General features: G+C 36.8%; 1 protein-coding gene across 1 annotated transcript in view; it reads left to right on the top strand.

Moving 5' to 3' along the window:
* The window catches only part of MIB1 (MIB E3 ubiquitin protein ligase 1), an 80,878-nt gene extending 57,833 nt beyond the window's left edge, over positions 1–23,045 (top strand). The window contains exons 13-21 of the mRNA XM_059815731.1: positions 1,026–1,158; positions 1,542–1,628; positions 4,452–4,613; positions 10,553–10,734; positions 12,073–12,265; positions 14,314–14,392; positions 15,966–16,079; positions 17,230–17,330; positions 22,505–23,045. Coding sequence (XP_059671714.1) covers positions 1,026–1,158; positions 1,542–1,628; positions 4,452–4,613; positions 10,553–10,734; positions 12,073–12,265; positions 14,314–14,392; positions 15,966–16,079; positions 17,230–17,330; positions 22,505–22,645 — 1,192 coding nt within the window. The 3' untranslated portion in view covers positions 22,646–23,045. The remainder of the gene's footprint in view (positions 1–1,025; positions 1,159–1,541; positions 1,629–4,451; positions 4,614–10,552; positions 10,735–12,072; positions 12,266–14,313; positions 14,393–15,965; positions 16,080–17,229; positions 17,331–22,504) is intronic.
* The last annotated feature ends 2,641 nt before the right edge of the window (positions 23,046–25,686 follow it).

Genomic DNA, 25,686 nt, shown 5'->3' with positions numbered 1-25,686 from the left:
CATGTTGCTTCAATGGTAGGGAAAGATCAGGTGACAGAGGAGGTTTCCTGGCACAAGATTATAGCAGTTTCTGGTTTTCTTTTTGTCTCTGAGGAACTGTCGTAAGGGAGCTGCATGTGCTGTTTGTAAATGTAAGACAATAAGGGAATTAAGTTTGGTTACTTACCTATTCCAAAAGCTAAGTGAAGACATGTGGACTTAAGTGTATTTCTGAGAGAATACAAGATTGAGTAATTTGTTTATCTAGCATTGTGTTATTAATGCCCTTAACACTGCAGTCTTTGGACTTCATGGATTTTAGTCTGCTTTAATATACTCTAGTAATCGAGTTGCTTTACCCCACCCTTGAATTTGAGGTGTAAGGTAATAAATCCCCTTCCTTTGGTAGGCATCTTGGTAAGCACATACAGAAGCAAGGTGGAGTACTAGACACTGCTATGGTATGTTATACTCAGCTGCTATCTGTAATGAAAATATTCCACTAATATTCGCTTTACAGTTTCAGCATTTATTTTATCTGTGCCTAAGAAGTCTTACTCCAGATTTATCTCAGAAATTGAAAGTCTTAACTGTTACAGCCAATGACGTTAGTTTATAAAGTGATGATTTTAAAGAAATCTAATGTAGTGGAACTTGCTCATTAAATAATTAAGTGAAGGATGCTATAGGGATTTTGAGTGAGAACAACTTCTGTTGTCTATGTTTCAGAATTTGTGAATACTTTTTTTTAAGGTAATTTTTATGGCTAGATAACATTCTTCAGAAAAAATTAGATTCCCATACTCTGTTTTGGGTATGTATGGTTTGTTTGTATGCTTTAGAAGGAACTGAATGTGAAATTATTATGCTTTGGAACTGTTGGTATAGCTTTTCACCCACTTTCTCTTTTTGAAAAAATACTAATGTTATTTTATCTGCTACTACTTTGTAGTTCTGAGAACTGGATATTGTTTTATTGTTGTCTCGTTTTCGTTCGACAAATACATTATACATGCATTTATGCCATCTATGCATGTTTATTTCAGTGCAATGCGTGTATTGTTGTCCAAGTTACCGCGACCATGGATTGTTGACGAGAAAAAAGATGATGGTTACACTGCCTTACATCTGGCAGCTCTCAATAATCACGTGGAAGTGGCTGAACTTTTGGTGCATCAGGTAGGACTTTTTTCTCAGGAGGATTTAAATGTCACACTTCAGTTAACCATCTGATGTGAAAATAGTTTGCTGCTTTACACCTGCAATAGCAATGCAGAAGCGATGGAGCAGGGAAGGACATGTGGTGAGCTCTAAAGTTCAAACTTGCCTTTGAGGCCATTATAATGGCCTAATGGTGTGGAGGGACTGAAAAATTTGATACCTAGTTTGATTCCACAGAGCGACATCTGTACAGTGAATAATTGAAGTATTTAATCACTTTTGCTCTTAAATCTCAAATCTAGGAATCATATTCAGAGTCGTCTTCAGTGCCCTAATGGACTGCCTTGCCTGTAGATGAATTGCTGGGATGATAATGCTCTAATGCTTTGAATATCTTTCAGGGCAATGCTAACCTGGATATCCAGAATGTTAACCAGCAAACTGCTCTGCACCTTGCCGTTGAACGACAGCATACACAAATTGTTAGGGTAAGTATCTTATTTGCAATAAGCCATACGGTTAACGGTACTTGATTCAAGCTGATTGTAGCTGTGAAGTCATGGGTACTTCCTGAACACTTAAAAAATGATTTAACAACATGTAGCCATTGAATGTTTGAATGATTAATTTTGATGAATTCAGACACCTGTCAGCTTGCTCAGAAGGTCAGTTGGCAATATGAAGGACATCTCAGAAATGCTAAATTTTTGTGCATGTACATTATGTTTTCCTCTATGTGGTTGCCAATTCCAGCATCCCTCCTTGTTGAGTAAGGGACAGTGTGTTCCTCTGATACTTGTCTGAATCTTGTGGTCCTGTAATGGGACCTTCAAATAGCATTCTTGATGCCTCTTGCTGTATGAGTAATTATTCTTGGTCATAGCTTTTGCAAATTGTAGCAAACAATGTAGTGAAACATCTTTTTATGAGTTTAACTACTTTTTGGTCTTCCGAGTGTGTGACTTAGCTTGGGAGGGTCATAAACAGTAACAAAAGTACCTTCCCAGTGCAAGTAACACTATTTCTGTTTTTGGCTCGCATGGCTGCAAAAGTTAATACTTCAGTTTAACAAAACTTTGCTACTGGCACATGAAACAGGAGTCTGGCACAGCTTGCCCGTTCTGGCCTGTGTGGTCCATAGGGGACCTATGTGTCTTAAGTGTTTGGATTGCTAGCGTGGGCTGTTGAGGCTCAGAGAGAGCACTCACTGCTGTAGGAGATGTTCCCTATGAGTGAATACATCAACCTGGCCTTGGCTCTCTGCATATTTTATTTGTAATTTGTCTTTGTAGAGTGAGAGTCATGTTATATTAAAAACTGTCTCTTATTCAAGCCTACAGAGAATTGTCCTCCCTATGCAGACCTATATCTGCAGTTCTGTTTAGCATTATTTTGCTGTAAGGTTTCTCCATTTCCAAGGATTGATGGATGTGATCCCATTACAGTGAAACATGTGATATGGCCCTATATCTGGAACTGCTTGCTACCAAAAGAATGGTTTCCTAGAGTCGGTGTCACTTGCATCGTGCAAGCTATTCAGCAGCTATATTTGGTGAGCTCTTGTGCCCTTCTGGAACTGACACGGTACCTGGGAATACAATACTAATGTAGCAGATGAGCAGAAAAGTAGGCATGTAGAAGAACTAGTATATGTATTGGACTGGTGTGCTTATATCCAGGAATGTTTAAGTGAAAGACCCTGTAGAGTACCCGTACTTCAGAGTCGGATTAACTCTGAGAAGTCCTAAAATAACTCGTGCAGCCATGCAAAGAACATGTTGGCTCTGTAGTTCAAACTTAATTCCTATTGGGTACCTTCCAGGGCTGGGTTGTACCCTCAGGCATCTGTGGAATAGTGGTCAAAGGTAGCAGGGTTCTTTTGAAAGCCCTGCTGCCATGACAAAAGGTGGTGGTTTGCTTTTTTTTTAATTTTTCTTTTTTTTTAACTTCTGCAAAGGCTTTGAATTTCCATGGTAGCCAAGGATTCCAGATTGCTCTGAAAAGAGTTCTCTTACAGATTTTTTTCCAGGAGAAACTCTTAAGCAGAAAATAGCTAGTGGCAGACACAAGATGTGAATATGAGAAAGAAAAATTGGGCCAGAGTAAGTCCATTTAGAGAGTATAAGAAGTTGGGGGGAGACTGTTGCAACTATTACCTGGCTTTCTTGGTTTCACTTGTGGAAGAAAAGGTTGGGGAAAATGGTGAGCTGCAGTCAATTACAGGCAGGTGTTTCCTTTAAAATTAAGTTCTGAATTCCTTTTAAGCTATTTTCCTTTTGACTTTTCTAGAGTCTGAGATTCTTTGGTTCTGAGAGGCTGAGGTCCTTGTAAGCATGAGGGTTCTGAAGAGGGAGATCCCACTTCATGTATTCCTGTTTCTAGGCTATGCCTTTTGTCTTTGCTGCTAATCTGAATTTTGCAGAGTAGCAAAAGCTCAAAACTAAAGTTAAAACCTCAGCTGCTATCTACAGGTTTCTGAATAGTGATGATGACAGGGTTTAATTTTTAGGGGCAATTGTTTTTTGTCAGCATGTGTTGATTTGTTTTGTTTAACAGCATATTTAAGAAAGTTCTGGTGCATCAAATTATGGGAGGGCTGTATGCAAAGGCAATATGAATAGGAGGGTCTGTGCAGCCTTATGCTTGCTTTGATGTCATGTGACCTGGAACATGTGTCTAAAATTAGCCTTAAAGACGAGTCTTACAGTTCATTACTTTCCAAAGTGTTCTGAGATAGTATTTAATAGCGTCAGTGGTTTTTATGTCTTCTGCTGAATAAGGATAAACCTAAGTACATACATAACTACTTTGCTAAAGGGAGGATACTGCAAATTATGTTGTAAAGTTTAGCATGGTGTGAAAGTGGTGATTTTTGAGGTCACTGAAATGTAATGGTAAAGAATATATACATATCTAAAGTATTGCCCACTTGTTCTGTTTCTGTTATATTGCTGTAATATGTTACATTGTTTGTAGGCTATCTTGTAAGGATTAAACGTTTTGGACAGTACATAGAATCCTCTAGAACAGCATCTCTTGTAGCAGAGATGCTCTTGCCTCAGAGCACAAGCAAGCATTAGGCTTCTGCTAAAATAAGCTTGATATTTGAAAGAGATAAATGCTTTGGTTGAGGACTGCGCTCCAATTATAGAAAACAAATTTAAATAAACTCAACTGAGAATTGTAGCAAGATAAAAGAATAACACTTTTGGACCTCCTAGAGCATCCTAAATCATACTTTCAGTGAAATCAGTTTTAAAAAGAATAAACAGCTTTTTCTGAGTTTTAAATTGGTTTCTCTCTCATTTCAGCTCTTAGTCCGTGCAGGTGCTAAATTGGATATCCAGGATAAAGATGGGGATACTCCCCTGCATGAAGCCCTGAGACACCACACCCTGTCACAGCTCCGCCAACTCCAAGACATGCAAGATGTGGGCAAGGTAGATACTGCTTGGGAGCCATCAAAGAACACAGTAAATAAAATGCATTTATTTATTCCTTTTTTTTCTGCACATTTGTCTTTTTATTTGTCTAGTTTATCTAGTTCTGTGCTGTTGAACTGTTTTTTGGCAGCCTAAGTTTATGTAGACATTCTGCATTAGACTGCAGTGTAGGCAGAAATCATACTGTTATATATGGCTTTTCACATGTAGTCATTATCTTTTGTTATAGAAAAATACGGGTTATTTAGTTCAAAATATTTCTACAAATCTGTCTTCCATAATAAACATATGTGGCTGCCAAAAAATCACAAGTAGCTTATTAGGAAAGAGAAATAAACAGTATAACAGTACAGAATAAGATTAAAATTATATTTTCTGTGATTCAACATCTTGCATGTCTTTCTAGCTTTAATTGTTTAGCTGCTTCTATAACCTTCTGAAAATTTATTCTGTTAGAACAAGGCATTCTTAATCCTAGTATGTTTATTGTTATGTATTTTTCTGACAGAGTTAATTTCAGAAATTGTGCTGTGGTAAGGAAATAATCAAAGAAACTCCAGGTAATAAAGGTCAAAATCTTTTATTGAAAAAAGAAACGCTCACACCCAAAAAGCTGTGTGAACACCATATGCAAAAATGAAGTTTATAGTTTTGCTGATAGGCAAAGGAGAAATAAAATTTTTGGAGTGATTGGGATTGAGAAAAACAACAATCTGTCTTTAAATATTAAAAATGTGTAACATAATAGTGGATCAGAATTGCTGAATCATTAGTTACCCGTGTCATAGTATTTTTTCTAATTTTAACGTGGGTGGTAAGTTTTTTTGCATTTCATTCAAAAAACCCCCACCAACTTTATTAAAAAGCCTTTGTTCAAAACAGTAATTCCACTGTGTAACAGATGTTTTTAATCTCACTTAATCTCACTAGAATAAGGTTTGAAAAGAGATTTAAAATATGATTGGCATATGTAAGAAAATGCTTGTGTCCTTTTAAGTGAGAGGAGGAAAGCAATTATAGCTCAGTTTTTTCCATGATCTGAAATGGACTCTGTGAGAGGTGGCCAGAATGCTTTGTGTGCATGTATTTAACTGTGAAACGAATGAATGGGAGATGAATATTTTTTGTCTGATTCAGCATTTCATAAATAGGTTTCTCTGTTGCCCATCTTATTAGCGGCATCCACAAAGAAACTCAAGTTGTTGTGTTTTGAGCTTTGTGACACAAGAAGTGGGGTTTTTTTTCCTACCTCCTTTCTAGATTTTAGTTTTGGGGGGGTTTTATGTTTCAAATAATAAGTTTTCCTTCTAGTTTCATTTGAGATGTATCCTTGGTTTAAAAAAAATAATTACACTTTTGGTTTATATCTATCAAAATTATAATTAAAAAAAAGGGCGGGGGGAAGGCACCACAACAAACAAAACCTTTTTATACAGAGATTGTATGTCTCATGACCTAAAAATGTTCTAATGTTTAAAAAAACTGACAATCAACCAGTACCTCCTATATTAGCTTGATGAAACTTTTGGCCATTTTTTTCACTTTGTTTAGCTGCAGAGAAATTTTTTGCCTAACTAACAAATTTGGGAGGTTTAAGTGGTGTGAAGAAGATACGTGTCCCCAGAGAAGAGGTGAAAACTTGCTTATTTTCATTTTATGTGGCAGCAACATAAGATGTGGCTGAAATGTAAAAGATGACATAAAGCCTGGCTGAAGTATACCTGAAAACTACTTAAGATGATCAGCAGATCAAACTATCTTGAGAGTGTTGTTTTGTCAAAGATAGTAAATGAGAACAATATTTGTACCTATCTACCTTTATTTAAATAAAGGTAATGTAAAAATGCTATAAACGAGATTTTACTAGTAAACAGTTTTAATAGTAAGCCACCTTTGGCCCAAAATCATATTTCAAAAAAAGGCAGGATCTAGGCTGCTAAAATATGCAGGCATCTGGACCTTTAAAGCTATCCAAGGACACATTTGTAGTTTATCTTGTGTAGAATTGCAAATACAGGTGATGGATGATAGAGGATAAATGGGATTAATAATGTAGTCTGGGAAACAGAAAGGCTTTCCTTTTGTGACTATGATGACTTAAGTTAAATTGATGGAATCTGAATTTTTTTGATTAATTTTTAGTAATTCCTTTAAAGATTGGGAAAATATGTCAGATTCCTTTAGTCTGTGTGATAGCAAATCTGATAACATAAATGTTTAGTATTTTGGAGCTCATTTTTGCTTGGCTAAATTTTAATTAACTTTGGACTACTGTCTGGAAGATACCAACCTACTGAGCTCTGTAGGGTGCCTCTTTGTAGTACAGTACTTCAACAAATAATGATTTTTTTTTTTTTTCCAGTTGAATAAACTGAAAAATAACAGAAATGTCACTTGCAGGGTTTTAGATGTTTTTTGTATTTGGTAAAGTTGATTGGACAGCAACTTCATTGAAATTTTACGATTTGTTACTTTTCGCTTTGAGCACGGTTTAAATATGAAACAAACTTTTTACTGATATCGTGAACTTATTTCATAAGTGGAATTATATGGAATGAGTTCTTTAGCATTGATTTTTTTTTTTTAGTAGTTCCTTCTGAATGTCAATGTTAAGCTGTTGCAAAAACTAAAACAATTTTTGTTAGGTTTCTTCAGCTGTTTTTTGGTAGACTATTTAAACTATTGTAGTGAACGATCTTGATAGTATGCAAAGCCCTACATATTTTAGGTATCAGTCTGAAAAACATTTCTGTGTTCAAGTGCTATGAGCTTAAAGTTTTTCATCCAGCACATTGTGATGATTGTACAGTTGGGAGGAGGAGACATTTTCCGAAATACAGTCCACCACAAAAAAGTCAGTTACTTTATTATAGATGCAGTGTTCCTTGGTTTAGGGTACTTTTTGTTCTAAATAAATGTATTATTCCCCAGGCTTGCTTGGTGTAATTTATTTTAATATAGGTATCTTTCAGACCCTTAAAATGTTTAAGATTCAAAATGATGCCACCACCTAAATCCTAACTTAAACTAAAGAAACTCTAATGGAAGTCAGTTAGGTGTTTACAGCTTCAAAGACAACCCAGTAGGTACAATTATGTAGATGATACTTATACTGTTTGTGTGGATTACACCTAGCCTTCTCCCTCGCAGGTGGATTCACAGAATCACTAAGGTTGGAAAAGACCTGTAAAATCATCAAGTCCAGCTATTGACCCAACACCACCATGCCCACTAAACCATGTCCCGCAATGCCACGTCCACATGTTCCTTGAACACCTCCAGTGATGGTGACTCCATCACTTCCCTGGGCAGCCTGTTCCAATGTTTGACCACTCTCTCAGTAAAGAAATTTTTCCTAATATCCAACCTGAACCTCCCCTGGTGCAACTTGAGGCCATTTCCTCTTGTCTTAGTTGCTAGTCACCTGGGAGAAGAGACCAACACCCACCTCTCTGCAACCCCCTTTCAGGTAGTTGTAGAGAGCGATAAGGTCTCCCCTGAGCCTCCTCTTCTCCAGGCTAAACAACCCCAGCTCCCTCAGCCGCTCCTCATAAGACTTGTGTTCCAGACCCTTCACCAGCTTCGCTGCCCCTCTCTGGACATGCTCCAGGACCTCAATGCCCTTCTTGTAGTGAGGGGCCCGAAACGGAACACAGTATTCGAGGTGCGGCCTCACCAGCACTGAATACAGGGGCTGGGACTGGCTTGTGTTGATGCATCTCAGGGCTAGCACCCTCCAGAGGAGGCTTGCTGCAGCTGTACTATGCATTAAGACATGATGTTTATTTTTGTGCATGGGTTGGTTGTTGTTTTTTTTTTCATTGTGTGTCCCTGAAATGTTGCAGACTACCAGAGAAGTGTCATGGGATGCAATATTGTCTTGGTGTTTTTAAAGCATACAGCACAAAGATGCATTTTTAGGACTCAAGATTTTCTTGAATAATGTTGATGACTGTTCCAGATGGAGGAGCCAGTCTTGGTGTAGCGTATATGCACAACGAGTGAAGCAAACTGTCCTGTTATCTGTGCTTGATTTTCCTCTTGGAGACACAATAGCTGTTTTGTTCAGGAACAGCTCAGAGCCCATGAAGTGCAAGTGTGGATGGTAAGAGAACTCTTGTCCCAGCAAGTAAGAAAGGACTACACCAAATTGTTCAGTGTAGGCATGCCTTCAAAAAGTCTGCTCTGCCAACCTCGTAGCAAATCAGCTTCTACTGGGTGTTGGGCTACGTTGACTGGATTACTGATATGGTCCAAGGTACTCGGTCTGAAGCTAGATAAAAATCTCTGCTTCGCTTCAGCCAATGCTGTAACTGAGGTGCTGAAGAACGGTCCGAATTTATAAACAATCTGAACACCACAAAACAATTTCTCTCCATAACTTACTTGTTTTCCTGGTATGAAGTTTTTCAAGCTGTGCTGTTCTTACCTGATCGTAGGGAAGAATGCAGGACCTTGAGTATCTGTGAATTCATGAAGTGACCTTCAGGAGTCTTATAGCACTTCAGTACTACTTCCTGATACAGGAACTCCTAACTAGGAAAAAAATATATAGACTGAGATTTAAAAAAATTGCTTCCCTATGAAACTGTGTGGCTATATGATAGGTATAAACTTGAAGTTATAAAGGCAGGGTAAAGACTTCTGATATATGCTGCAAGGCATGGACCCAAACCAAGCCTTTTTCTTCACAAGTCACCTCTGAGGGATAGGGGAAATTACTAGAGGGGTTTTGAAAACCATTTTCTTCGTAGTTCAGACTTCAAGATATGCAAGCTTTAGGGCTACAGTGACAGGTATCTGGTATTTTAAATTTATTCCTGTGTTCTGTTTTGTCTTTTTGTAGTTCTTTAAACACATAATGGTTGTTAATCCAGCCAAAATTACTTAATTTTTGGGGTGATACTTGACACCCAGCTTTTAGAAGACCAGCTGCAGGGATAGATTGTACAAACTTAAAGTGGCATAGAAAGATGTACATCAGTCAAGTTGGGCACTTAAACCAATTAATGTGAAAGAGGTGCATACAAAATCCTCCCTCTATCCTAGTGTTGAAGCCTTTATAATTCTGGAATTCTGCATTTAAAAGTCCTTGAATTGGAGCTGTCGCAGCTGGCCAAAGCTGTTTCTTTGAATATAGTCTAGTGTAGTTTGCTGAGGGATTCTTAGTGGTGCCAGCAATTTTATGTTATATGTAGTCTGCATTATACTTATGCACTTTATCTGATCAAGCTTTAATATAAAAAGATGCTGAAGCAGGCCCAGAATGCTGCAGAGTAGGTGAATCCTGTCCGTGCTGGGCTATGGTAGTGAGCCTTCTCTCTTTATTTTTCTAGCTGGCTCTGTGAATTGTGTCTAATAGGTATGCTAATACAGAAATACAGTAATAGTTGTAAAGGGGTGAAGGAGCATTACGTGATTAGGACAGGGAGGACAGGTATGTGAGTTTAAATCCCTCCAGGTTGAGAAAGCAACTGAAATAAAGTCTGTCTTGGGCAGGTGATTTACTCGCTAGACTAAAAGTGAGTGTGCATTTATTTCTCTGCCCTACTATGTTTTCAGTCTAAGTGTGGTGGTGGTAGCATTTTGTCTGAACTCAGCAATTTAAGTATACTTCGAGCGTATTCTGAATGTACCCACTGGGACTTTGCCCTTTACAGTGCTTATATAGAAGGACAGCCGCATCACAAGTGAGTATAGGTGTGCAGGAGATTGAACGCTTCATTAGCTGAACTATTCCTTGCTGAAATTTAGTTCCTTAAAGGACGGTTGAGTATAGCTGACTCAAAATGAAGCAACCATACAATTGTTTTCATTTTAGTTCTAGAGACGCTTCCTTGGGCTTATAGATTTATACGTGTGTGTGTGTGTATGCGCATGCACGCATGTCATGTAGTTTTCTGTTAGCCAGACTATTCCTGACTGTTTAGAGAGTCTCTCAAGTTACTTATGTATTTGTTTTCTTTCAGTTAATAATGGGACTTGGCACTCAGGGGGCAGAGAAGAAGAGTGCAGCATCTATTGCCTGCTTCCTGGCAGCCAATGGAGCTGACCTCAGCATTCGTAATAAGAAGGGTCAGTCTCCTCTTGACCTCTGTCCTGATCCCAGTCTCTGCAAAGCATTGGCTAAATGTCACAAAGAAAAAGTCAGGTTTGTATATTGATAAAATATGCAGATTTCAAATCTCTGCTTTCTGTAGATTAACTGATGTATTTAAAACATTGTGCCTTTATTAACAACAGTGTTAAAACATACAAGATTTTTCTTGACTTTGAATCAATTTGTTATATTCTATGGTACATGGAATGCTATTTACAAATACATTAGTTGAAACTTACACAAGTCTTAGAGGACTTTCGTACATGTTAATAGGAGAGGGAGGAGAATGGGAACGTGGCAATGTGCAGGTGAAGATTGGTAGAACTTCAAACCATCCCAGAAAAGGGGGAGGTATCACGGAGTAGAGGGGGTATCACGGAAGAATAACTAAGCATTGGGATAGGTTACCCAGGGACGTTGTGAAATCTCTGTCCATGCAAGTTTTGAAGACTGGAATGGGCAAAGCCTGGTGTAACCTGATGTGAATTCAGTGTTGACCCTGCTTTGAGCAGGTGACCAACCTCCTGAGTGTCTGTCAACCTGAATGATTGTATGATCCTGTTAAAGGAGGAGGAGGAGGGAGTAGGTCTGATGTCCCAGAAGCACTTCTCTAGGAATTAGGTTTTCAGGGAAATGTCATGTTATCAACTGCATGAAGTATGAGAAGTTTTCAGCTTGGTACTTGTCCTAGTTGTGTTCCCACTGTTGGCTTACACGAGTCTCATCTTTCATTCCTGTACGGAAATCAAAAATGTAATTTCGAAATGTCACGGAGAGACTGTTTTTGTTGATGCTGCCCTGGTGTGTAAGGTGCTTATTTTCTTCAGAGTCTTTCTGTCTGTGTCTGTCTCGGCCTCATCCCTGTGGCTGTTCTTCTTTCTCGCCACCTTTTATGGGCTTGTGAGAGCTGTAGGTATGAGCTGGTTAGGTGCAGCACGCGCTCCCTCTGCTGGGTGAGCAGCAGCATAGGACAAAGATCCGAGGTGACTTCACTGCGGCAGCATGGGGGTTCTTCTACAGCCAGTCATTTTCTAAGAATTGGAAGTATATTCAAGATTAAGGTGTTAAGCTCTGCAGTTCTGAATCTACAGGGCATGTCTCTATTAATACAGTAAGTTCTTAGGATGGGAGGGAGGGGTTTTTTACGTTCATGAGATGCTATTCTAACTTGTGTGGCCTGTTTCTGTACAATGCCTTATTCTGAGCATGTGACCTTGCACTTTGGTATCAACTGTACGTTTGGAAAAATGCAGTGTGGATTGCTTTACGATGATACACTGCTGCCTGAATGCATAGGAGTATATAGATAAACAACCAATTGATGTGCATTTTCAATTAAGAATATTAAAAATTCTTAAAAGTAAGTTTGACTGTAAGGTTTCTTTGTAGTGGTCAGGTTGGTTCCCGAAGTCCATCTATGATCAACAATGATTCTGAAACCTTAGAAGAATGTATGGTGTGTTCAGATATGAAGAGAGATACTCTGTTTGGCCCATGTGGACACATTGCCACGTGTTCTCTGTGCTCACCACGGGTGAAAAAATGCCTCATCTGTAAAGAGCAAGTTCAGTCTAGGACAAAGGTAAAAACCTCCAAAGTTTATTGGTTCTCTTTGTTTTTAATGGAAAAGTAAAAAAAGAGGTCAAGGAAAAGTGTGCTATATTTTAAGCAGTATTTTGCCATACAGATGTCCCACTGGATGGAATTAATTTTGCATTGTAATGATATCTAGTCCCAACATTGTACGTTACGCTTTTCTGATTGCCTGTACTCATGTCCTACTTGCCCCTCATTCTTTCCCCACCTTGCAATGTCTTTATTGTTCAGGTCCTCAGAGTTCCTAATACAGTCATATGAGAATGCTTTATTTAAATAGATTCCCCCCCATGGTATTTTTTTTCTTGTTAAGATAAATTGCCACTTTTCCTAAAGTGTAAGTTCCTTCAGTAATATTCAGTTCTTCTGAGTTCTTTTATTCCTTAGAGCTGCTTGGAAAGATGATTTGCTTGTAAACTGAGTTAGTTAATATGTGCTTGTTTTTGAAGGTAGTAATTACTTTCAGCTTTCACCTTCTCTTTCTTTGAAATCATGAATTTCATTATGCTGTCTTTGTCCTTCAGAGTGTCAACCAGTTGTGCCCTGTTTGTGACTATATGGGTGCATCCCCATTGCTTTTCTGTTTGAGTATTCTTTTATTTTCCCATAATCACCAAGTCTTGTCTTTCTGCTGCTTTTTAAAAAAAACCAAAAAACCTCATGTTCCACACACAGGTTTTCTGATCTGTAGAAAACCCACTCTATTCTTTCTATCTTTTTCCAAAAACATTTGACCAGTCTGCTTCTGTGGTATGTTTTTTTTTCCTCTACCTCAGAGTAAATATAGGAATTGTAAATACCAATTTGTACTGGTTTTACTATTCACTCTTTTATTCTTACTTCTTACACTGTTCACTGTTCTGCAATACATATTTTCAAAAGCCAAATGTTAACATAGTGTGAGTCCTTTTCTCTAGACCGACTTTATAGTCGGTGAAAAGGTTCTGCCACTGGGTGATTCAGAGCAGCAGAGTAAGGCTTCTACTTCCACTCACCCATCTGAAGAAGCTAATCTACGGAAATCAGCTTTCCCAGGTGAAAGCTAACCTTTGTGGATAACCTTCCTTTGATTTCTTTTGCTAAATTAGATTGAGAGAGTGGAATATCTGTTCAATACTTCTCTTATACTCTTCTATATAAAAACTTAAGGGAATATCCGCAAGGCTAAGAAATGAATGAACCTGGACAACAGTTCTATGAACTGGAAGAGGTGGTCCAGGCCAGTATGAATGGAGTGGTATGTGGTATCTGTTGTCTATATATACAGTTCATCACATTAAACGGCTTGAGAAACCCTAATCCAGAATATTAAAACAGATTATTATAGAAGTATCTTATAAAGTGAATTTCATAGAATAGTTCGGATTGGAAGAGACCTTTAAAGTTAGTCATCCAGTCCAACCCCCCTGCAATGAGCAGGGACATCTTCAACTAGATCAGGCTGCTTAGAGCCCTGTCCAACCTGACCTCGAATGTTTACAGGGATGGGGCATCTATCACCTCTCTGGGCAACATGTTCCAGTGTTTCACCACCCTCGTCATAAAAAAATTCTTCCTTATATCTAGTCCAAATCTACCCTCTTTTAGTTTAAAACCGTTACCCCTTGTCCAGTCACTACAGGCCCTGCTAAAAACTCCATCCCCATCTTTCTTATAAGCCCCCTTTAAGTCTGAAAGGTTGCAATAAGGTCTCCCCGGAGCCTTCTTTTCTCCAGGTTAAACAACCCCAATTTAAGTATATATGGTGGAACAAAGAAGGAGAAAAGAATAAAGAATAAGAAACATATACTGTCTTAGCTGCTTCTCTGTGCTTATCAGTGTACCGAACATACAAATATTGCCAGCAAATACCTGTTCTAAAAAGTCAGTGTGATAACACATTCAAGTTGCATTTTGAGGTGCTGAATTAGTTAAAATACCAATAGATGGAGCTTCTTAAAGTCCACATGCCTTGCCAAAGACAGTGTAAAAGCAAATTAATGTAGACAGCAGGAGATAAACTTTTCTCATATGTGTGTTTATTGTTCTTTACAGATTGAAGAATGTGTAGTATGTTCTGACAAAAAGGCAGCAGTGCTTTTCCAGCCTTGTGGTCACATGTGTGCCTGTGAGAGTAAGTAAACTTGGCAGAAGTTCTTCTTGAAGTAATCTTGAAACAGAACATTTTTAATCAGATTGCTAAAAGCTCATTAGTAATCTGACTTCAGGTCCAATTTACTTGATAGTCTGGTGTGATAGTGAGAATTTTGGCATTATTTGGCATGCTGGTAATGAAAGAATTGGAGGACGAACTGGAGATTTTAAAAAATTCAGAAAGCAAGTGGTCTTCCATCTGAATTATTTAATTGTGAGTAGGCTTGCTCAGATTATAGAAGCCTGCTGTGTATCATGAGAACTTCTGAAGTAATTTGAATTAATTTTATTGGTTTTTTGCAGCTTTTTTGGGGCATTCAGATGTGCAAATGGTGTTTAAAAGAATATTGTAAATAAGTATTTAACATACTTCATTACTAATCTACAGATCCACACAAGAGCTATACTCTTCCCTAAAAGATATACCATATATCTTTGCAAAGAGCGGCAGTTATGATTTACTTTGATTTATCTTGTGTAGCAAAAAAAGACATAGGAGATCTCCAGAATTTTTTTGGTTTTGAGAATATGTGGATGAGAGTGCAGCCATCACCTTGTTGCCAGACATTTCAGGGCTTTGTTGAAGGGTGTTTGCCTAGAGAAGAGCAGTCCTTGTTGTTGAGGATCTACATAAGAGGGAAGGTAATCATTCCCATAAGTAACTGCTTTCTTGGTCTTGCTAAAGAAGTCTGGTTTCTTCCTCTGTTCTGGCTGAGACACCTGACATTGAATCACTGACTTTACAGTTATCCTGATCTGGCTTCTTTCACTGTGCAGTTGAAAGATGATGAAAGAAGTTTTTTTTATTAGTTTCCTAGGAAGAGGACAGCAAAAAGATTGATTGCTCTAGTGAAGGACTTCAGCAGTGCAATACACATCACCAAGTCTAAGCTGTAACAAGGATAGCAAAAGGTTTAACAGATGTAGATTATTTCTTTCCAGATTATTTTCCGGACATATTGTTCAAGCAGGATGAGAAAGAGTCTTCAAATTTGTGTAGTTTATAGGACCCACTCTGTTGATTCACAGCAGCTTTCAGCATTTATGAGACATAATCATTTGCCTTTTGTAGAAGAATTACAGCCTCCTTTCTAGGATTATGTCAAAAGATATAGGTCTACTCTTTTAAGGGTAAGGAGCCACACCTGTTTGCCCCTGGAGCATTAGGACAGTAAGTGAGATCCTATCTTCTAAAGGAAGAAGCAGGTAGTCAAGACATTCTTGGAAGTTCTGCTCTCAAATGTGTGTGATTTTACTTTAACTTCTGTAATTCTTGTGGAATAGACATCCATTTGGAGAAAGAGGAACCTGCTCGCTTGAAGTATGTTAAAAGATGATAAACAGAATACATTTACTCTGAATCCCAAACAAGACATTGTTTTAGGTGTGATTTGCAGAAAATTATGTGAAGATGAACACAAGTAGTTATTTGTATTATAAGCATCTATTATGGCATTGCTATATAGTTACTGTGAATAAACAAGCTCATGGATAGGAAAGAAGAAAAATTAAATAGCAGGATTCAGAGTTGATTTATTTCTCTGTCCTCTCAGATTGTGCAAGCTTGATGAAGAAATGTGTACAGTGTCGAGCAGTGGTTGAGCGAAGAGTGCCTTTCATAATGTGCTGTGGAGGGAAAGGTACAGAAGATACCACTGATGATATTTGTGAGTGATTCCAAAATCCATACTATTTCACATTCCCCCACCAACTTCTTACTCTCGTTCTTTTAAATGACCTAAATCTTTCCTCTCCTTTTTAAAGAAAAGTTTGATAAAAACAATGTTAAGCCAGGTATCCATTTGCTGTTTGCACTACTTCCCACATTGGTAGCAGCATATGCAATGGTAACACCAGTCATTACACTAAAGGATTGCTTCCAGCATCCAGAGTAGAAGGTGAAACATATGACTTCTTGGCCACTTATTAATGTCCTGTGAAGCAAAAGCTGAAGACTGTCTGTAATTGTGCAAATGAACAAATAAATGTATTTTGTTTTTAATTTTGGAACACTCTGACTGATAAAGGAATGGTAAATATTTTGCATCTAGGTACAAGCAACTTCTGTGACAGATTGTTCAGTTTTACATCTCCTGCTTTGACTAGTTTTTAAACTTGTGACTTCTCTGAATAATTTCTATGAATTATTTGTATTTACTCTGTGTGTGTATGTATGGTATGCAGTGTTTGAGTCTATGTGAATTGGAAGATTAGGTCCTTCTTGTCATACTGTTCCTAAATAGATAATAATATTCCTTAAAAACAGGTTTTTAATACTCACACTGGAAATTTAAGATTTGTCATTTGAAATACTTCTCAATTTTTCTGTTTCTTATAGTAACATTGCTTCCTGGATCAGTCAAATACAGGAATATTAATCTGAGCTTGTTCAAATTTTGAACAAACTACTTCCAAGACTCTTGTGCAGTTTTGAACATCAAATAGTTGGCTGTGTAGATAAAAAGTCTTTTCAGTGTGAAAGGATTTGGCTTTATTTTTTTTTTACATGTGCAAAAAAGTTTACTGCAGGAACTTCACTGGCAAATAAGAACCCTGAGAACATTAAGGGGCTACAGGCATTCTGAGCATCATTGTTGAGGAAATTTTTATCAAAGAAACATTGCCACTAAACTCAATGTTCTTTATGAACTGAGCTGCAGTGATGTCGTGGTGAATTTAATTAATTAGATTATCAAATATGTTTGACTAACTTTATTTCAGATAATTGAAAAATTGTAGTTAGTACACTGGAAATAATTATTCCTGTTTCATGAGATTGATGCATAATCATATATCTTTATTTTCTGTAAATTACAGCAAGTGGAAACATTCCAGTTTTGCAGAAAGACAAAGACAACACCAATGTCAATGCAGATGTACAGAAGCTGCAGCAACAGTTACAAGACATCAAGGAACAGGTAAAAGTGCTGGATAAAAATTTTATGCACCACTAAAATAATTTAAAAAGCCAATGCATATTCTGTTACTTAAAACAGTGACATGTCGAAGTGCTTCAGTTCTTAAATTTTAGTTAAATAACCAATATTTTTTTTGTGTGTTGTGGCTTGTATGTCTTCTATGTACAGGTTTAAAAAAAAAAAATCAAGTGGCCATGTTTGATAATCCATCTATTAGAGCATCTGTATTGGTGTGACTAAAAAAAGGATGCTCTGCCCAGTCAGTATGTTCTCTGCCTGTTTAGCTGACCTGAGTGTATAGGTACAGCAGAATCTGTTTTCACAGAACAGTAATAAAAGTAGATGATGTTCACTATTCTGTATCTACCTGAATCTTGTCTGTTCATGAGCTGCCTTTAAACAATGGCTGGCAGTTACCTGTCATATGAAGGCTATAATTTATGTAGTCTTCGAAAATTGTGTGGTTGCAAAATTAAAACCTTTGGAAGTACTGTACATGTAATTTGAAGATTTGACATGTAAATGATAAGGTTTGTGGTTTGTAATTATGCATAGTGTTTGCAGGAGGAAATTTATATAAATTGACTATGGATTGTATTGATTATTCATTGGTTAAGTTACATGCCGTTTAGAAACATAATGAAAACCAAAAATCAATATTGCAGATAACTGACAGTTACCTATTTAAATTTGTTATATCTGTAAGTCTAGTTCCATTAGAAGCGCTTCAGTAGTTGTCCACATGCAGAACTTTCCTGGGTTAAATTACTAAATTATTTCCTTGCTTTTCCATCTGAACAAAGAAAAACTTGATTTTGAGATTTTTCAGAAGTAAAGGACCTGGGGTATCTGACTATTGTATGAACTTACTCTCTTAGAACCCTGATAATGTGATTTTTGGCTTCCCTGTGTGTAACGTAATTGGAAGAAACTTTTCATGGATACAGAAAACAGAGAAGCATTCTTACTGTATTACTTGCCTTTTCCTCTTGTAGGCTTACAGCAGTCAGTAATACCTCAGTGATGGCAGCATCACATCTAGGCCTGGTAGTTATTGCTCTCAGCTGTTCATGTGCGTGAAAGCTAAGACTAAAGTGTTTAGATCACCAATTTTAACCTCGGTGGCATGTCTGTTCCTGTCATATAGAGACTTGGCCAACACCCCAGTAATAGAAATTCAAATACCCAATTCAAAACAGATTCCTTTGTAGTTTTTGTCTGTAAAAGAACATGCAGATTAAAAATCATTATTTGAAAAATGCATGTCTATCTTGACAATAACATCTGGAGTTTCTAGATATCTCTGACATCTTACATCTACTGTTTAGCTTCTGTTTTACTTTTTAACACTGGATGAAAATAGTAAGGTTACTGCTTTCGCATTTAAAATAGTATGTGCAAAACATGCAGATGAATTCTTAAATGCAAGTAATCTGTTTTCTTCAGATGTATTTTTTTTCTTTTCTGGTTACTTTATTTTAGGAATTTATAAAAGATTGGAGTGCTATTTGGGTATGCTAATACTCTTATGTATAGGGATGTGAAAGGAAAACTACTTTATCTTACAGTTTTTCTTCTTGATTAGATGTGATCTCGGTTATTTTCAGTTTTCCTTAGGTGCTCTTTTATTCTTCATAATTTTGTCTTACCTTTGGGATTTGCTAGCCAGAAGCTTTCTAATATCAGAAAGTTATGCTCTATTAGGGAGAAGAGAAGAATTACTTTATACGTGTCATTTTCTACTTGTATTTTCTGGTTTTCATATTTGCAGTAGTAAGAAAGATCTAATAATGGAATGCTTTGAGAATTTAAGTGCACTCTTTTACTTTGAAATGCCCTTTTGTCCGATATTTTATTTTAAATCAGTATCAGACTGAAGATTGTGCAATGCTTCTGACTAGAAAGAGGTGGTTCTGGTCATTTTTGTGTGTATCTTAGCTTGAGACTCTCTCATGTTTTCCTTTAGTGTCTTTTGTGCTTAGTCTTGTGGCAGGGCAAGTTGTGTATCATGCTTGTGAGTAGTAAATTTGATTTGATTAAAATTAGTCATCTCATCTTTTAAATTTATGCTTGAAATGATGCACAGCATTCCACTATAATTGTGTATTCTTTTGAGTTGTGCTTTTAACAGTTCAGTCTTCATGTTACATTCGTATTTTTGTACTTAAAATTAATTTGTTCTCTTTCAGCAGGTATAATCCTATGTTTCAACTCATACCTTCAGTGATAATCTAATATGTTAGTGCAGCAAGCTTTTAAAACCATTTCTGGTGCCAAGCAGAAGTGATGCTGATGTCAACAGAATCTCCCACATCTGACGACCACACCATTCTTCAGGGATTCCCTGAATGTGAACCCTTTTGACTGTAATTGCAATACCTTCACTCCATTTCATACATAATCACTATCATCTGTCTAACATCTTACGTATGTTCCTTCACCATTCTTACATCACTTTCTTTCTCCTTAAAAATAAATTTATTTTGTCACTGTGCACCTGTATGTTGTTGGAAAAACTGTTTTTAGTAATGAGGAATTGATATTTCAAGTGGTTTGAAATACCTTGTTAGTGGTAAAAATTTAATTGAATTGCAAACCCAGTTTTAATTAAAGGTACGATTAGCACTTTTTCAGACTATTTACTTATCCAAAGAAGTAATTCTCACATAGACCAGGTATAGTGCCTTTTCAAACCATTTGTTTTCCTTCTGAAAGATGGGAGTCAAACGTTTCATGCAGCTAAAAAAAGTAGAGTGTGGTTTCACGCAGAGAATATTCTAACAAAACTAGTAGTGCAATAGAAACAGATACTATTTATTTCCTGCTGCTGTGGCACAAATTGGGTATAAGGCATGCAGTGAACTTTCTTTCACTGTAAAAGTGCATATAAGCTGGTGGTTACGTAATGAATGCTCTTTGAAAGCTGGATAAAACTCAGTTATTTGAGCTTGTATCCCAAATTCCCCCTGGGAAATGGCTGAACTAATCAAGAAAATTCTTGTCAGAATAGAAATGCATAGCAAACAGGAAGTTTGGCTGTTGCCAGCTGAATTCTCCTACTGTATGAAGTAACTTAAATGTTAAAATAGTACCATATTAAGAAATTAAACAACTAGTGTATTTTACATAGTCTGCATTTGTACTAAGCAGGAGAAATTGGGCAATTTGCTAATACTGCATGCAATTGCAGAAAATATCTATAAAATAAAAATGTTAGGATTTCTGTGCTTCACTGAATGAAATAATCAAAAGTAATGGTGTTTGAACAGATTTTTTTTTTTTTTATTATTTCTGAGTCCCTTGATGGATGTTTTAATTTTCAAACGATGGTGTGGCATTTGGAGGGAAACAGACCCTTGTAATTGTAACTTCAGTAATTCTGACATTATGTTTAGGCACAAAAGCAAGTTATTAAGCTAAAAACACAGAATAAAGGCTACAATTTTTTTCCTCCAAAGATAAGATTCGGGTTTGCTTTGTCAGTCCTTTGTCCAAGGACATCATGTCAATACTATCAGGTTATAGACACTTGTCACAGGACAGCTATATATTCGTTGGAAATAGTTGATACTTGAAGTTTGTTGGTTACTGGAGGAAGAATGCTCTAATTGTCCCATTGGGATGTGAAGGTGATGACTTGGTGTAAATGGAAAAATCAGTAGGACTGACTGATAGACAGTTGGACTTTGGCAAATTTTTAGTTCGAGAATATTTTGTTATAGTACTGTGGAAATTCTGACAAAGCTGGAGCACAGCATTTTTGGTAACAGTGAACGGGTTTTTTTAAACATAAATTGACGTCAGGTTTTATCTGGAAGTTTTACATTTCTGCTAGCCCATTATACTGGTATCCTGGAGATTAAAATAGGCATTTGGCCAGATCCCATGCCAATTTAAACTCTGTATAAGCAAACTGATGGTGAATTTTTTTGGTCTTCAACTAAGCTATCTACCTATTGATTCCATAGAAAGTATGCTTTAAGGTTATACTGAATAGGGTTCCTGATATGGATTTTCTCTCCCATGAGATGAGCAAACTGAAGTAAACCCCCAATGATGAGTATGGAAACAAGTCACAGGTGCAAGGTGGTGATAAAATGAATTTGCATTTGAAATATGAGCCCTGTCAGTATTTCATATTATACGAGATCAACATTTTTGTTTGATATAAGTAGTCTGTCTCAGATCTGAGGACATCTTAGATTTGATTTGTTGGACTATAGAATGGTCTTAACAATTATCATCTGTTATAACATATATTCATTTACTAACCTTTGATAAACTGTTATAAATGAAATCCTAATATGGCTGCAGTATGCTTATGGTGAAGGAACATGCCTTACCAAAAGTTCAATTTCTGCATGTGGCAAAAGGTGAAGGACATTGTTCCATAGTGGCTTGGTACAAAATGAACTTTGCTGTTGAAGAACTTCAGGAGATCTTTTTTGGGCATTGGCTGTCACTTTAATGTTCAGCAATTAAAACTGATTTTAAAAGTTTGCTGTGCTACTGTTATGACTGAAGGTCACAGATTTATTAAATTGTTCTTCATATGAAACTTGAGGTGTTCTTTTGGTTGAAAATCTAGATAACTTAAAAGAACAAAGACTGGAATTACCAGTATTGAATCTTTACATATAACATTGATTATGCAGCATTTTTATTATTTCTGCATGTATTCAGTGCTTGGTGCTTAAAGGTAAGTATATGAATGGCTAGGTAGCCTGAGAAGAAATTGGTAAATCATTACCCAAGCATTGCACACATAAAGCTGTTTGTGTTGTTTGTTCCCTGGAAGATTACATGACATAAAGGGGAACATTGCTGAAGAATGTCTTAATTTTGCAAAGTTGGGTAATGATATTGAAAATGTGATGTCAACCTACTACTGGATTGTCTTACTTAAAGGCATCATATTTGGAAAAAAGCTACATAGTTTTTGTGTCATGATGTGGTAGGAAAAGCCTAAATATTTTAAGTCAATGTGAAGTCAAAATGTGATTTTAAAAAAAATATATTTAGTTTTCAGGTTAGTGGCTGGGTTATGCTATGGCAATGATCTGCTATGCTTAAGATGGCGTGTTTATTGTTACATTTCAATTATTTCTATATTGCGTATTCAATACTCTATCACTACTGCCATTGACTATGTAACCTGTCAAAATCTTTTACAGACTATGTGTCCTGTCTGTTTGGACCGTCTGAAGAATATGATCTTTCTCTGTGGCCATGGAACGTGTCAACTTTGTGGAGACCGAATGAGTGAATGCCCTATATGCCGCAAGGCAATTGAACGAAGGATCCTTTTGTATTAAGTAGTGGAACCAGTGTCTTTTATTAGCTTATGAAATAGTAAGGACATTTTGATGATTTAAATCTCCCTAAGTTTGAAAGGCAGTAAAGGGTTCTAATGAAAACATTTCTAATACTGTAGCACAGGTTCATTACATGGCAATTGTTTGAAGACTGTGAACACACCAAATAAGAGAACAGTATTTGAACCGTCAGCTTTTAGCTTTACTCTTAAACATCTAAGCCTGAAGCTAATTTAAAGCAGTCTTTTTTCATTTTCTTTGTCGTCGTCTTCCCCTTAAGGTTTAAAGGGACACTCTTTATTTTGGTTTCATTCATGTTTTTTAATGTATGTATCAGTTGTCAAGTGATGAAAGGGGTTTTTTTAATGTTGTCAGTTAATATCAAATATAAATATTTAGGAATTTTTTATTTTACGCTTTTCTGGAGAATGTTGACATTTCCTGTGACAGTTATGATTCATGATAATTTCTGTCTTGAAATATACAATAATGCAAAATCAATACAAAGTGTACACACAGTAGTAATAAATATACTACTCCCATAAGATCAGGCCTCAAAACATGATATTAAGGTAATTCTAACTTTATCACGCCCTTTGTTGCTGAGAATGGGTTGGGAAGGAAACAGTCAAAAGAAAAATCTAGTTTAGAAACATTATGTTCCCAAAACTGCACTTTAGTCTAGCAGGTTCAAGCTAACTTAAATAGTGAACTTCGTAATTCTGCTAGCCACATACTTTTGTATGGAATTGCTTTTAACTTGTCTGGAAAGGAAAACATTCGAGCAATGGGTCAGTTATCCATTTCAGATGAGTGAATTTGATCAGTTGTAGAGGAACACATATATGTGGGGGGCCATTTAAAAATTCTATGAATTAGGAAAAACTAGAGATTTTGCAAGATTTCCTGTCTTAAATTAGTTTTATTGTCTCCAGGCAAACAGCATCGACAGCAAAAGAGAAGATTTAGTATTGCTTATTCATCTAAGTTGAGTGTTAACACCAGAACTTATCTGTGAACACTATAGGGTAATACTGCAAATGAAGATATAGCTGACAGAGCAGTGAATTTTGTGAGCCAAACCTAGGTGAGTTGAAGTTGGCTGAAGGAGTTAGCTGTCACTGATGTGACAAAGAGGGGTTCCTGACCCTGAAAATGCTACTGTCAGGAACTGCAAACTATTAACATTTTGATAACAAGTACATCCTTCCATCTTTTTGTATGGAAGAAAGTATGCTGATTTAAGGATCTCTTGTAGCTAAAAGGAATGTGTGCTTACTCCTAAGCGATTCGGCAGTTTTCCGAGTGCGTAGTTTATGTAACCCTTTGCCATTGTGCAGACTTCATTTGGATGTGCTCTTGCAGAACAATAAAGGAATCCATGCTGGAGTGACTTAGGTGCCTTACTTGCAGCTAAGATTAATTTCTTATTTGATTCTCATTGCGTATGTCAAAAATGTGGAAAAATGGATAGTTCAGGTGAAGATCCCAGTAAGGATAAGAGCATAAAATTGTGATCTCTTCTGGTAAATCGATCTCAGTCTTTTGAAGCTTATGTTGTTATGCCTGAATTGTGCCAACATTGGCAAAAGTCTCAGAAGAATGTTACTAGTAAACTGTAAAGATAGGTGAACTTTTAACCAGTAAGGTTTAACACTGAACAGAGTTTTCCAGGAAACAACTACAGCGATATATTGGAAAAATGCACGTAGAGTGGCTTTTAGCATAGCAACAACATGTAATACACAGCCTTTCTATAGCCATCTTTCATCCTGATCCAGAATTGCAACTGTTCATCATTCTTTTCAGTAATTTTTCATTGGATACAATCTCAGCCTGGAGTCAATATAGTAGTCTGTTTTATTTTGTATACTAGTAGTCATCTGTTCTCAGATAATCTGTGTATCTGTCGTCTTGGCCAAATGAAATAGCCCTGCCTTTTCTTGCGTCTTGGGTCCCGATTATAAAATACCAGAATTTCAAGGTGCTTTGGAAAGTTTTTGGTATAAGGCTTTGTTCAGTTCAGCATTTTACTATTTCCACTTAAGCTCCGAGTGCACCTGAGTGTTCACTGCAATTTTCATTTGGCCAATACACATGTCGCTAGGTCTGATTTTTTTTTTTTTTTTGGTAGCATGTTTGACAGCTGAACTTTCTGTAGTAGGCTTCAGTTCCCTGGCAGTCTTCCTCTAAAAATAATTTTATAATAGGATGTGCCATTTGACAATCCATTCTGAGTTTTAGCCTGTAATGCATCAGATCTGCACCTTGGTTTCCTCTGGCTCTGGTAAACATATTTTGAATATTATGTCCTATTTATTGTTCAAGGAGACCTTTGTAAACTGTTGTCAGCACAAAGACAGGGTGGGTTTCTTCTTGATAATGTAGCTCAAAACTGAAACCTCAGTATAGCAGTTGGCATTTTCCTAATTCCTTTTCACTGGAACAAGCCAGAATTACTTGAAAGTATTCCAACTTAGCCTCAATTGAATAATTCAGCTGAGTAAGAACTGATCTAAAGCATCCTGGGTGGGAAACTGGAGTTGAATGTTAAATACTCCTAGTCAGCAGGAGGCACATAGCATAGATACCTATCTAAGCTATACTTAGCTAAGTGCTCTGTTAGGCTTGTACTTTTCAACAGAGAAGCTGTAAGTTACTTTGTAACACTCTTAATACTTGGATGCCATCATAGTCCTGTGGAAACAGAGACAATTGCTTGAAAGTATCACTGTAAGAGCAGCTGTAGTCCTCTATACTGTAGTCACACCAGATATATGTGACTGCATACAAGTTTGTGAACGGACTCATTCAGCAATGTTGTGTGTCAGTTGAAATTAAAGTATGTCAACTTGATGCTATTATGGTGCCACAAGAAACAGCTGAATTAGAAAAACTAGGTAAGCTAACCAATGTGCTTGAATTATTAATATAGGCCTCTTGTTAACAGGTGAAAGAGCTGTATCTTGTATTGGGAAAGCTACATAGTGCTTCCCTTTCACAAAACTTAATGAGGAAAAATGTTTGCAAATCCAGTATCA

This window comes from Gavia stellata, chromosome 3 (genome assembly GCF_030936135.1).
Source record: "Gavia stellata isolate bGavSte3 chromosome 3, bGavSte3.hap2, whole genome shotgun sequence".
Classification (NCBI taxonomy): Eukaryota; Metazoa; Chordata; class Aves; order Gaviiformes; family Gaviidae; genus Gavia; species Gavia stellata.
This window is presented reverse-complemented; position numbering and strand designations above follow the sequence as displayed.